Source organism: Peromyscus leucopus, chromosome 20 (genome assembly GCF_004664715.2).
Source record: "Peromyscus leucopus breed LL Stock chromosome 20, UCI_PerLeu_2.1, whole genome shotgun sequence".
NCBI classification, from domain to species: domain Eukaryota; kingdom Metazoa; phylum Chordata; class Mammalia; order Rodentia; family Cricetidae; genus Peromyscus; species Peromyscus leucopus.
Genome location: NC_051080.1, coordinates 55,375,457 through 55,388,373, shown reverse-complemented (window position 1 = coordinate 55,388,373; position 12,917 = coordinate 55,375,457). Strand labels below are relative to the sequence as shown.

The 12,917-nt window shown below is 34.4% G+C and overlaps 1 protein-coding gene across 6 annotated transcripts in view; it reads left to right on the top strand.

Moving 5' to 3' along the window:
• Csmd3 (CUB and Sushi multiple domains 3) overlaps positions 1–12,917 on the top strand; it is a 1,154,880-nt gene that overhangs the window by 180,363 nt on the left and 961,600 nt on the right. For all 6 annotated transcript variants that reach the window (XM_028867965.2, XM_028867960.2, XM_028867959.2 and 3 more), the window contains exon 3: positions 643–755. In XM_028867965.2, the coding sequence (XP_028723798.1) occupies positions 643–755 (113 nt within the window). The remainder of the gene's footprint in view (positions 1–642; positions 756–12,917) is intronic.

Genomic DNA, 12,917 nt, shown 5'->3' with positions numbered 1-12,917 from the left:
GTACCTGGAAACATGACTATTTTAAACTATTTAAACTTGAGTGTTTAGTTCCTACTTTCTCCTATATGCTTTTTATCTCTCAAGTCCTACATTGATAGTTCAAGGACATTGGCCTATACATACATTATAACCATCACACAAATTGTGTATTTAACAAAATTTTCTTATAAAGGATCACTTTCTAGTACTAATGGCATACAATAATCCTAATTCTCACAATTCTCATTCCTAGAATTTGAACTAATGAAAAATTTAATATAAAAGATAATGTTGATAGTCAGGAGTGGTGCTGTATGCCTTTAATCTCAGCACTTGGGAAGCAGAAGCAGGCAGATCTCTGTGAGTTCAAAGCCAGGATGGCCAGGACAGCCATGGCTGTTACACAGAGTAACCCTATCTCAAAAAACAAATAAACAAAAGCAGATATTGTTGATAGACATTACAAAAAGTAATGTACATTTACTTACATTATTCAATACGTATTTGTATATAATTGTACCTTGATGGCTAATTTATCATTGGAAAGAAATGTTCTATGCATGAATATACAGAAAAATGAACTTGATAACATGACTGCTAATTCCCCTAGAAACCCTGTGATACTAATGATTGCATCACTAAGAATTCCATTTTGCCTTTTAGATTAACAGGATTCCACCTACCACCACCAGTGACAAGTACCAAATCTGTGTTCTCACTACGGTTGACCAGTGACTTTGCTGTTAGTGCTCATGGATTTAAAGTATATTATGAAGGTAAGTGGTAGTACTATAAAAGATACCAATTCCCACTTCAAGGTATTTCTACCAGAATTCTCCAAGTGTGATGATGGAAGACTAATTACCATAAGAATCATAAAGAGTGGTTCAGCTCATCTAATTATCTCAAATCTTATGAAGCAATGACTTTTTTAAAGTAAAATATTTATTTTTATTTTATGTGTGTTTGCCTGAATGAATGTATGTACACCATAGATGTGCAGTACCAGTGGTGGCCTGAAGAGGGTATCAGAATTGCTAGCCCAAGGAACTTGCTTTCTTATCAATCACTAATGGACTATAAATGGCTAGTGTTAGTGGATTTTATTTTTTTCACATCCAGGCTATGCTCTTAGCATTGGGACAACTTTCCTCTGTTTCCTTAAGAGATAAGAATTAAATCAATATAAGGTTTTAATGAACCACATTTTAGAGTAAAATGCAGTGTGGTCAAAGAGTAATAGGGTTGTATAGAGAAATCTAAGCACTGTTGAGGACACTGATATATAGAAATACATATTTTTATTTTTAAATGAATGAAATGTCTAATGATAAAAATAATCTATCTTGAATATTTATCATAGAAGTCATGGACTTATATTTTTTATTATTCAGCAAGGGTATTTACATTATATAAGTAAGTCTGTCCCCTTACTCACAGTAGTATTCTATCAGATTTCAATATTTCTTTCTAGGACTATGTTTTCAAAATTTAGCCTGTCAGATCTAACATTGCCATTAATATATGTACAAATAATACTTTATTATTATTATTTCTATGCACAATGCAGTACTGAGTGACATTGTTGGACAGTTTTTTCTAACCTATATACTAATGCAATGTATAATAGGATGTTTACAGAACATACTAGAAAGCAATCACAACCCCCGCCACAAATCCAACAACACAAATTTAAACATTTTGCATCTGAGAAAGTTGCAAAATAAATGTTATCTGATCCAGTGTTTTATTTCTTTCTTGAAAATATATTTTACCAGAGAAATAAAATAAAATATTAAAAAATAAAATATGCATCATAAATAATATCCTATGTAGAAGTTCTAAAGACAGTTTTCTACTGCATACATTTCTGAACTTTTTTGTCTTTCAAGAGAAAATGAATTCAGAGACATTCTTCATTGTAATCATTTTTGTGAAATATTTTTCAATAGCTAAGTATTTTTTATTAGTTTTGGCAAGTTTATTCATTACTACCATCACAAAACTTTAAGTGTAATTTTGACAGTACTTAGGATGTTAGGAACCCGAATATTTTCTAAGTGCTTTTTAAGAGAAATTTTATATCCTATTCATTAAGCACAAAGTTATTTATGGGGTGGTTTACATTCCAGACAAGTACAATGTATATTGAAAAATATAATAACAGGTGGTGAATTTTGATGTTAGCATGTTTTTTGGTTTAGCTGTCAAGTTTTATAAATTTGTTTTCAAAAATATCTCAATAGCTTTAATTGTTATTATAAATAGAACCCTCTATTTCTGTCTGTCATTGTTAAATTTCTGTCATCTTTTTTTTCTTCAGGAAAAATTGACACTAAGTTTTCAAATGCAGTTTTGAAATGTTTGAATTATAAATATATGACAAAGTAAATCAGGTAGCAGTGAAAGATTGGCCACCACACTCTGGTATCTTTGCTGTATATCATGTTCTGGAACTGTAATAACAACTTACCATCATTTTCCTAATCTAATATGAGACAAATATGTGGTTCTATAGCTCTGTAGGTGGAAAATCTTAATGATCTCACTTGGGTTACTTGTTTAGGCTCTCATGAAGTGGTGTAAAAATGTGAGCTGAGCTCTCATCAGAAAGTACTGGAAAATCTCAACTTCAAAGCTTATTTTCTTTTCCATTCTGGGCTATTATCCTTCAAGCTTGCGGAACTGATATGCATACTTCTTATGAGTTGGAAGCTACACATACCTATTACAGATACGTCCCCTTTCACCATGATTCATGTGTTTCAGCACCAGCCACTGTCTCACTGAACCATTCTGACAGTGGTACTGTGTATTTTTAGTTAGATCTGTTTACTGCCATCTAATAAAACAAAAGATTGTGATAATCTTCTCCAAATCCCACATTTCTTCCCTGTGAATAGAACTGAAATATCAAACAGTAATAATCAATTTCTCCAGTATAAAATAAAAGGCTGAAAAATATAAATCCAACTGTGATCTTCACCAAAAGTTGTAGCTGGTTTTTGTTTGTTTGTTTGTTTGTTTACTTTTTATACTCTTTGAGGGCCTGCCACCCAGCTTCCAAATAAATATATAGAGACTTATTCTTACATATGAATGCCTAGCCTTAGCTTGGCTTGTTTCTTGCCAGCTTTTCTAACTTAAATTATCCCATTTCTCTTTTATGTTTTGCCTCTGGACTTTTTACTTTTCTCTGTTCTATGTACCTTTATTTCTTATTCCATAGTTGGCTGTGTGGCTTTGTGGCTGGTCCAAGGTGTCCTCCTTTCCTCCTCTTCTTCTCACTCCTCCCCCTCTCTCTTCTCCTCCTATTTATTCTCTTCACATGTTAACCCTGTTGGTTATTTGCTGTGCTCTTACCCTGCAAGGAAATGTCGTGAAACATGACAAAATCCACTAACAAGAGTTTTATTAAGATCAGGTGAAGAGACAGAGGTGCACAGGCCTGTGGAAAGACACATGAGTAAAGAGAGAGCCGGGAATCATGGTGCCAGCTTATAAAGGCTGGACCACACCTGCGCACACAGGCCCATGTGGCTATTCCATGCATGCACATAGACCACGTGGTTGTGCTGGCTGCATGCTTTAAGCAACCACACAAAGCCTTGGTGTCCTGGTCACGCAAGATGTTTTGACCCAGAAATGACTAGGCAGATGTGACTTGGTCTGCCAGGCATGCACAACCATGTCCAACCATGGGGGCGTGTTGTGAATCCATATCAAACCCTGCCTATTTCTCTCTCCTGCCTAGCTATTGGCTATTTGGTTCTTTTTTAGACCAATCAGGTATTTTGGACAGGCAAAGTAACACAGCTTTACGGAGTTAAACAAATGTAACATAAAAGAATGCAACACATCTTTGAATCATTAAAGAAATATTTCACAGCATAAAAAAAATGTAACACATCTTTAGTTAATATTCACCAGAAGTTTTGTATTGTTACTAACTTTATTATGCTACTATAGAACATTAAATTAAAGCAATGTAGGGTGAAATCCCTGCTTTTTTTTTTAATAATATAGACTTTAGGAAGCTCTTTGTAATGTAATAAAAATAATTTTCTATTAAATTTCTTAGAATCAAACTTTGAATTTTGAAATTTATATGCATTATTTTTATCTTAATATCCAGCTTTTTATTTCTTCATTTTTCCTTCTTATTATCTAATATTAGCTTACATTGTTTGTATAATATTAAGGACCAGCCTTAATATTATACTACCTCAGGGGTCCAGAAGTGACACTACCAGCAGCATGGGAATGAATCTAGATACACTGAGTTCTTTAGTCTGTTCACTTTATTCTTCTCAGTCAATTCTGTCTACACAGTTTCAGCCCTGTCCTCACATTCAGCTCTTCTCTGTGCCCAGTTATCCTGTCCTCATAGTTTTAGTAAACTCTCATGCTTTTGACCTGATCTTCCTCCTCCATCCCTTGTCCTCCATCTGTATTCTTCCTGGCTCCTTACCCCTGGCACTGATAAACTCTACAAGAGATCTGCTTTGTCCCCTACTGAACTTCTGTCTTCCTCTCTTCTCTCTGGCCACGTGGTTCTATGTACTCTGTTCCTGCCTCACCTTTCAGTCTTCTCTCCTCTCTCTGCGGTCCTGTGTTTGCCTATGGAATTCCAGTCTTTACAGCACCTGGTTATGTAAAATGCCCTGTTGTCCTCAGTCACTCTCTCTGCCATGCCCCTAGGCATGGAGCAAGGGGTTGCTCTGAGCTTCATTTGCATGAGAAGCAAAGCTATCCATATCTCCAGCCAGCTTGTCTCCTAGGTTCAGGGAGGAGGAGGGTGGAGTTAGTTACCTAAAAGTTCACCAGGTCTGAGGAGCTGAAGTATTTGCCAAAAGGTCTGGGAATATTTGGGCATGCAAGAATTTCGTAGCAGAAGACAGCTGAAATAATATAAGCTGGATAACACCAAATATTCATAATAAATAGCTTGCCTTTTGCCAGACTATTGGCTGGTCAAAATATAGCTTTAATACACAGCTGAATCTCTATAATATATTCTTGTTGCCCACAAGAGTTTCTCATCACTGTTTGAAAACATTAATTCACAGAATGTTGCTCTTATGTGCAGTTTAGTGTGAATTCTAAACAGGAAGAAGAAGGCCATCATGTTTTCTGAAACAATGAATTTGAGAAATAATAATCCATACTAGGTCATACAAACAAACAAATGTCAAAAGTTGATAAGAGCCCAGTTAATAAGAAACGTCTTTATGGAACAAATAGTGACCATGTTTCTTATGCCTTTCTACATATGATTAACACGGCTCAGTTACATACAGATACCCTTTAAAAGTAGCTTTACTTGTTCTTTGAGAATTTTATATATACTTTGATTGTATTCGCTCCTCTACCCCAACTCCTCCTAGATTCATGTCCCCATCTTCACTCTCCAACCTACTCAAATTTGCATAGTCTTCTTCTGTCTCTTCTTTATTTATATTTATTTATTTATTTATTTATTTATTTATTTATTTATTTATTTATTTATTTACTAGCCAATCAAGAAAGACCATTTTGTTCTGACCAGATGTTATTGGGTGTGTGGTCTTTCACTGGAGAGTGTTTGACTTACCAGAGGCTCCACTCTTAAAAACTGCTTTTCTCTCTTGTAGAAGCTAACAATTGCCAATAGCTCCCCAGCATGGGTGAGACTGACTGCCCAACTCCCCTCCTCATGCTGGGATTCGGTCTGGCTTAGCTTGCTTGGGTTTTGTTCATGCTGTCAGAACCAGTGTGCATTCGTATGTGCAGCTGTTCTTCTGTATCCAAAAGACATTTGGGGAGGAAGGGGTTCTGTATATATGTTCCCTTTAGTGCTGAGCTTCCAGTAACTCTTATTCTTGGCACCTTGACCAGATGGCTGTCTCCATGTTGATCACCATGATTTTTATAATTTAATTCAGTAGTATAAGAAATGTGGCTGAGAACTCTAATATTGTGCAACATTCACAGAAACTTTCTTTTGTTTAGTCACAATAGTATTAAGGGAATTTTCTTACCCTAGAAAATCATGTGTAAGTTTTCAAAAAGCAAGAGTTGATGAAAAAAATAACCCTGGCCAGTTTCAAAAATGTGTTGAAACAATTGACCATTCCAATCTGTATATACTCTGGAGAAGTTTTAAATGCCTGTCTTCAATTTGCACTTAAACAAACCCATTCAAGTATATCATAGTACAAAAGTAAGACTAAAACAAGAACAAACTGCAATACGTGTTAAAATAATTTGAACAAAGATAAATATATCTTACAATGTATTTAAGAATGCTACAGAAATTTGTTTTAATAAATACTGAGCATAGAAAAAAGAGTTAGACCATTTCAATTCTACTTATCATATATGTTACTTTTTTCTTTTTTTCTGAGAACATCAATGCATCTTACTGGTTGTTTTGAATTGTAGGATCTGTTTTCAACTCAATCTTTGAAATTCTAAGCATGATTGGGAGCAAATGCATACAGCTCAGAATCTAGGCAGTCATTTGTTGCTGGAGAGCTTCTCTCCAGATTCCATCAAGCCCCGCAGTTCCACAATCCACATATAAAATAATCACTCAGACACTTATATTACTTATAAACTGTATGGCCATGGCAGGCTTCTTGCTAACTGTTCTTATATCTTAAATTAACCCATTTTTATAAATCTATACCTTGCCACATCGCTTGTGGCTTACCGGTGTCTTTACATGCTGTTTGTCCTGGCGGTGGCTGCAGTGTCTCTCTCTCCTTCTTCCTGTTTCCCCAATTCTCCTCTCTCCTTGTCCCGCCTATACTTCCTGTCTGGTCACTGGCCATCAGTGTTTTATTTATATAGAGTGATATCCACAGCAGTCATTCTTTGGGAACATCTGAGTTGCAATAAGAGAATGCTGTGCTGTAACCTTGTAAATATTAAATAATTCCTTAAACATATTTATAAAGAAGGATGTAGCCGGGCAGTGGTGGCACATGCCTTTAATCCTAGCACTTGGGAGGCAGAGCCAGGCGAATCTCTATGAGTTCGAGGCCAGCCTGTCTACAGAGTGAGATCCAGGACAGGCACCAAAACTATACAGAAAAACCCTGTCTTACCCCCCCACCCCCGCGCGCCAAAACAAACAAAAAAACCCCACCAAAACCAAAACCAAACAACAACAACAAAAAAACAAAACAAAACAGAAAAAACAGCAACAACAAAAGAAGGATGTTATGTTTTAGGAAACATGATGCAAGCAGTATCATTTCTGCCTATTGGTCAGATAGAATTTCTTTACCTTTGGGTTTCCACAGAGTGGATGTATTTAATCATTGAAATATTCTAATTCCATAATTACTTTCTTGTTAAAGAGAGAATTTGTTATACTGTTGTGCCAGGGAATTTTTAAATTATCTTTTTAAAAAATTTCTTATTTTATCTATATTTTTCTCTCTTTTCACCAAACATGTCCTTTGGGTATATATTATGGCTTCCAGTTTAGTGCTTTTTATAGGATTCCTGAACAGGCAAATGAGTGGGTCTCTATATCTATATATGTTTCTTGTGTCTTTCCTTGGGCTCCTTTTATTCTGTTTGTTTTGTCCTATTCCATTGTTATATTTTGCTATTATCCTTTAGAAGCTTGTTTGTTTTCTGATGAGAGACAGAAAGAGAGTGGATCTTGAGGGGAAAGGAAGTGGAGAGGAATTGGGAAAAGAAAGGGGAGAAGAAATTTCTAACCTAAGGATCAATCCACTCCTTAAACACAATGTTATAATGAAAATATGGATTTGGACATACACATGTGGATTTATCGACTTTCATGTTGTGTCTTCATTTCAAAGAAGATAGCAATATTTTACCCTATTTATAAGAAAAGCTTCAATGGTTTGAATGTTGTTAGACAGAAAGAGGTAATACTTTGTACTTTTCATAGTTTAGCAATGAATAGCATAGTCTCCACAAATGCCTGAATCTCCAGTCTTGTTTCCAGCTGAGTTGTGTGAATTTACAGAACTGTCATATGAACATATTTCAGATTTCTCATGAATGATGTGTTTTAAATGACTCCAGCTCCACTCCAGTTTCTCTGTTTTGTTCAGCACATTCTGTGTATGAATCTTAGTCCATTTCTTCCCAAATTTGTACAGATGCAATCATTTTTAGAAAATAATTTCAAAAATACAAAGTTGCACTTAATGTTATAGCCTTTTGTCTTTATGCTCAGAGTATCCATATGTTTCAATATTGGTCTCCATATTTTGGATATTTTACTCACAAAAATCTGCAGGAACCTTGAGGTTGTGTGATAAATTTTATACATTTGTATACCTGTCTCCAGTTTCAGCACATTCTTGGCACATTACAAATATTAATGAATGTTGGTTAAAGCTCAGCTGATATAGATAAGAGTACAGCAAGCCACTGGAACAGATAAGGAGGGAATAAGTAATATATATCATGTTTTGAAAGGAATAAAACACAGGAAAATGCATGAAGGCAGATGCAAGCTTTATTTAATTACTTAGGACATAATCCATAAAATTATTATTTATATGCAAATGAATATTTTACTGTCTTAGTAAAGATTATTTTATAAAGCAATAAAAATACTAAGTTTATAATACCTATATTAGTGCTTCATATGGCAAGGATAGGATAATATAAAAGGATGAACCTTATTATTTAGAATGGGATGATAATCATATTTTGCAATTTGTGAATATACATATTTAAATGTTTCTAAATGTGTCATATGCCAACTGCCATGAGTTTTCATTTTTGTAAGGATGCTAGAATGATGATTAGTTGACAAATCTTACTAATTTAATTCTAATAAAAATACAAAAATATTTTTGCCTTACAAAGCCAATAAATATTTTCATTGTTGTTTGTAACTGGAAGTTTTCCCATGTCCTGCTCAGTCCACAGCCACTCAGATCCAAATAAACACACAGAGGCTTATATTAATTATAAACTGTATGGCCATCAGCTCAGACTTATTACTGAGTAGCTTTTACACTTAAATTAACCCATTATTCTTATCTATGTTTAACCACATGGCTTGGTACCTTTTCTCAGTTCTGCCTTGTCATCTTGTTTCCTCTGTGTTTGGCTGGCATCTCCTCTCTCAGCCTTCCTCTTCCCAGAATTATCCTTGTCTGCTTATCCTGCCTGTACTTCCTGCCTGGATACTGGCCAATCAACATTCTATTTATCAACCAATCAGAGCAACACATGTTCACAGCATACAGAATGATATCCCACAGCAGTTGTTATAGTTGATACTCTATATTAATTGCATTACATTATACTCTGAGTTTGGCCTCAGAATTATTTATTAACTTATTTACCTCTTTACAAAACCATAGTAAGTTGTTCAAACATATGTTTTTGTTTGTTTCTTTTATTTTGAGACACGGTTTCTATGTATAATGGCCCAAGCTGTCTTGGACCTCACTTTGTAGACCAGGCAGGCCTTGAACTCATATCGATCTGCCTGCCTTTGCTCTTGAATCCTGAGATTAAAGGTGTGTGCCACCACAGCCTGGCTCAAACTTAAGTTTTAAAACTTTTGTTTGATTCTACATGTTTTAATGTATCAGAAAATATTATTTCAATTAGTTTGTTCAGTAAGTGTCATTCAATATATTATACCTAGTACCTCTTATGTTCTACCACATAAAAAATAAATAACAAATATGTTCACATGTATTATCATGTCTTAATTCCATTTAACTTCTTTGAAAAGTATTTAATGAAAGGAACAGATATGACCTGCTATCTAGTTTGTCTTTTCTAATGTATTGTCCAAAAAAGAAATTTCTTGTCATGGGTGTCCCAAGTATTGTCTGTGCAGAAGAATATAGTAGTTGTACCCTTTTGTACTCCTTTTTTTTAAGGTTTCACAGGAATCACAATGCTGTCAATCTGTCATCTATCCATGTTCAGGGTGAATAAAGGAATAAAATCTTATGCACAATATTCCTACAGCAGTAAAGAGAAATACCACAATAGAGGTGGGAAAATTGTCTGTTAAAGCTCTGAGCTAACTGTTCACTGCTCAGAACAGCTATATACCAGGCAGTATTCCCAGATCACTGGAGAGTGTTTGTGGAAGTATGTGAAATCTATGTAAAACTTACTTAGAAATTCTTTGTTACCTTCAGAGTTCATTCAGCAACTATAAAATTTTCAACTTGGAGATTTGCTCTTTCTCTAAAGGGAATGAAAGAAAAGGTAGTAGATCCAAGGAGGAGGAAAAAATGGAGGGAGAGGAAACTGTGGTTGGGATGCATTGTATGAGAAAAGAATGCATTTTCAAAAAATAAAAAAGAACTAATGAAGATCAAGTTTCTGGATTAGGAAAAAAATCATCTTCTTATAGATACTGGGGTTTAAAAAAGATGATCATCCTTGAAACTGAACATAGTGCTTTGTAACATGTAGCTTTGAAACTGTAACATGGTATTGTTTTACTGTTTGATTAAATGCTATCAGTTGCTCTGCAGTGAAAAACTTAATAGAGACTAATGACCTATCTGTATGTACACCACAGTTTTGAGGATATAGACATCATCAGCAACTATAAAGCTTCAGACATTTCTAACCTCCTTTAAAGTTAACAAATTTATCTCCCACAGATTCAGTCAATTCTGCAGAAGCCAGAGTACATAGAACTACATGGCATCAACATCAAAACCCCTATTTTATGTTCAGCCAAAGAAATAGCAAGAATATAAAACACTAGGTTTCTGGAACTCTCAATTCCCATAGACAGGGAGAAAATGGCCAAGGGACATCATAGACACAGTCTGTTACAGAAAAGAATGGCCTTAAACTAAGATAGTGAGACTTTGGTACAGAAAAGCCTAATCAAACTTGTCCTGAGCTCTCAGTGGATATAATTCCCCTAGACTTCTGTTAAATGAGGTGGGTCAGTGCTTTTACCAAAGGTGTGGCAATCATTACAAATGGTTGAATAATCATTTGTATTACATGTCTATTTTTCCTATCACAGAAATACGAAATCAATGTGGGTTCAAAAATCATTAATATTTTTTAAATTACAGATAAAATAAGCGTGATCAGTAGACAACTGAAAGTTTCACGATTGTATTTATTTATTTGGAATTATTTTCAGTAAGTGTTTAATAAAGGAAAAACATTCTAAGCTGGCTATGGTGCTGCATGCCTTTAATCTCAACACTTGGGAGGCAAAGGCAGGTGGATCTCTATGAGTTCAAGGACAGCTTGGTTTACAGGGTGAGTTCCAGACAGCCTGGGCTATGTAGAGAAACCCTGTCCTGAAAAACAAAAAGCAGGGGGCGGGGGAGAATGGAAGAAAGAAAGGATGGAAGGAAGGAAGGAAGGAAGGAAGGAAGGAAGGAAGGAAGGGAAAAAAGAAAGAAAGAAACAAAGAAAGAAAAGGAAGAAAAAGAAAGAAAAATTCTATGTGTGTAGTCCATTTGGATAACTGTGGAGATGATGACTGTGGTCTCCATCCTTCTCCTTAATGCAGGTGGGTGGACAGTGAACACTCCCTGTAGTGTGCAGTGCATCCCTTTCACTTCAGAGGGATGTATCTGTCTATATTATTAATAAGTTCCATCTTTTTATCTTTCTATGATAATTATTACAGCTTTCAGTCTGTGGTAATATTATAATGTAAGATGATTGATATCAATTATCTAGACAATTTTCACAGAGTATTTTCAAGATGACTGTAAAGGAGTAAATATCAAAACTGAATGATAAAACAAATAGAGCAAAACCTTATCAGATCATAGCAGAGAAAACCTTTCCAACATCAAAAGACAAATGGAAAACACGCCCCTAAGGAAAAGATTGATAGAGTCAACTAAATAAAATATAAAACATGATTAATGTAGTATTTTAAACAGCCATTCCTTTCCTCCTGTTTTAAAGGCAGGTTTTCCCTATATACATAGATTGGTTCAATTTTGAGATCCTTTTGTCTCTACTGGGATAATAAGTTTTGCAACCAAGTAGGATTAAAATGTCATTATTATATTAAAAAGAAAATAGACAATAAGTTATTTTTCAATTCTCATTATACATATATATGTATATGTGTGTGTGTCTGTAAAACTTCTGTTTTTGATGTAAAATTTGACCATGATTTGAATTATAAATTTAATAAACATCTACATAAAGAACAAAAGTATGTCACAAAGTTGGCATTACATAAGAAGTTTACCGTTGATGATTTTGTTATACATACAATTAGTTCATGGATAGGCGAATACCACAACTATTTCCTTAAACTCTAACAGTGATGGAAGCAAATATGACACAGGATCAAGCCAAATGATTAAGTGTTCAGATGAGAGATTTGACAAGTTAAATACTTCAAATATGCTTAATTCAAGAAAGCAGGGGATTTATATATTTATTTTTTCGGATTACATGAGTTTGAGAAAGATTTCTGATATAGGAAAAATTTATCTTTATTAGATAGTATAAAGATTTTTATAATATAAATATAAATTCCCAGCTCACCAATTTTAAGGCTGTAAGTTCTTATTTTCCAGAAATTTAATACAGCCTATCTGTGACTAATTTAAAAGATTCCACATTACCAATTTAAGGAATTAACCTGAAATATCATAGATTACATTTCAATTATTTTTAAATCTCTTTAACTGTAGCCCTATATTATTGAATTTACCCTCCTGAGTCAAGCTGATATGGTTTTATTTACAGTGGAAAATATGTTAACAGTATCAGTAACTGAAGATTTCATTTTCCTCCAAACACTGTCTGCCTTTTCACCCAGAGCTGTTTACAGAACACTGAGAGACATTCATCACACAAGTCAATTTTTGTCATGGTTGTACATTTAAAACTTGTATTAAATTGTATTATTGTGTTCAGCCATTAGAACTGATATTATTGAGACACTCAATGCTTATAAAATACTGGTGAATAAAATTTACCAC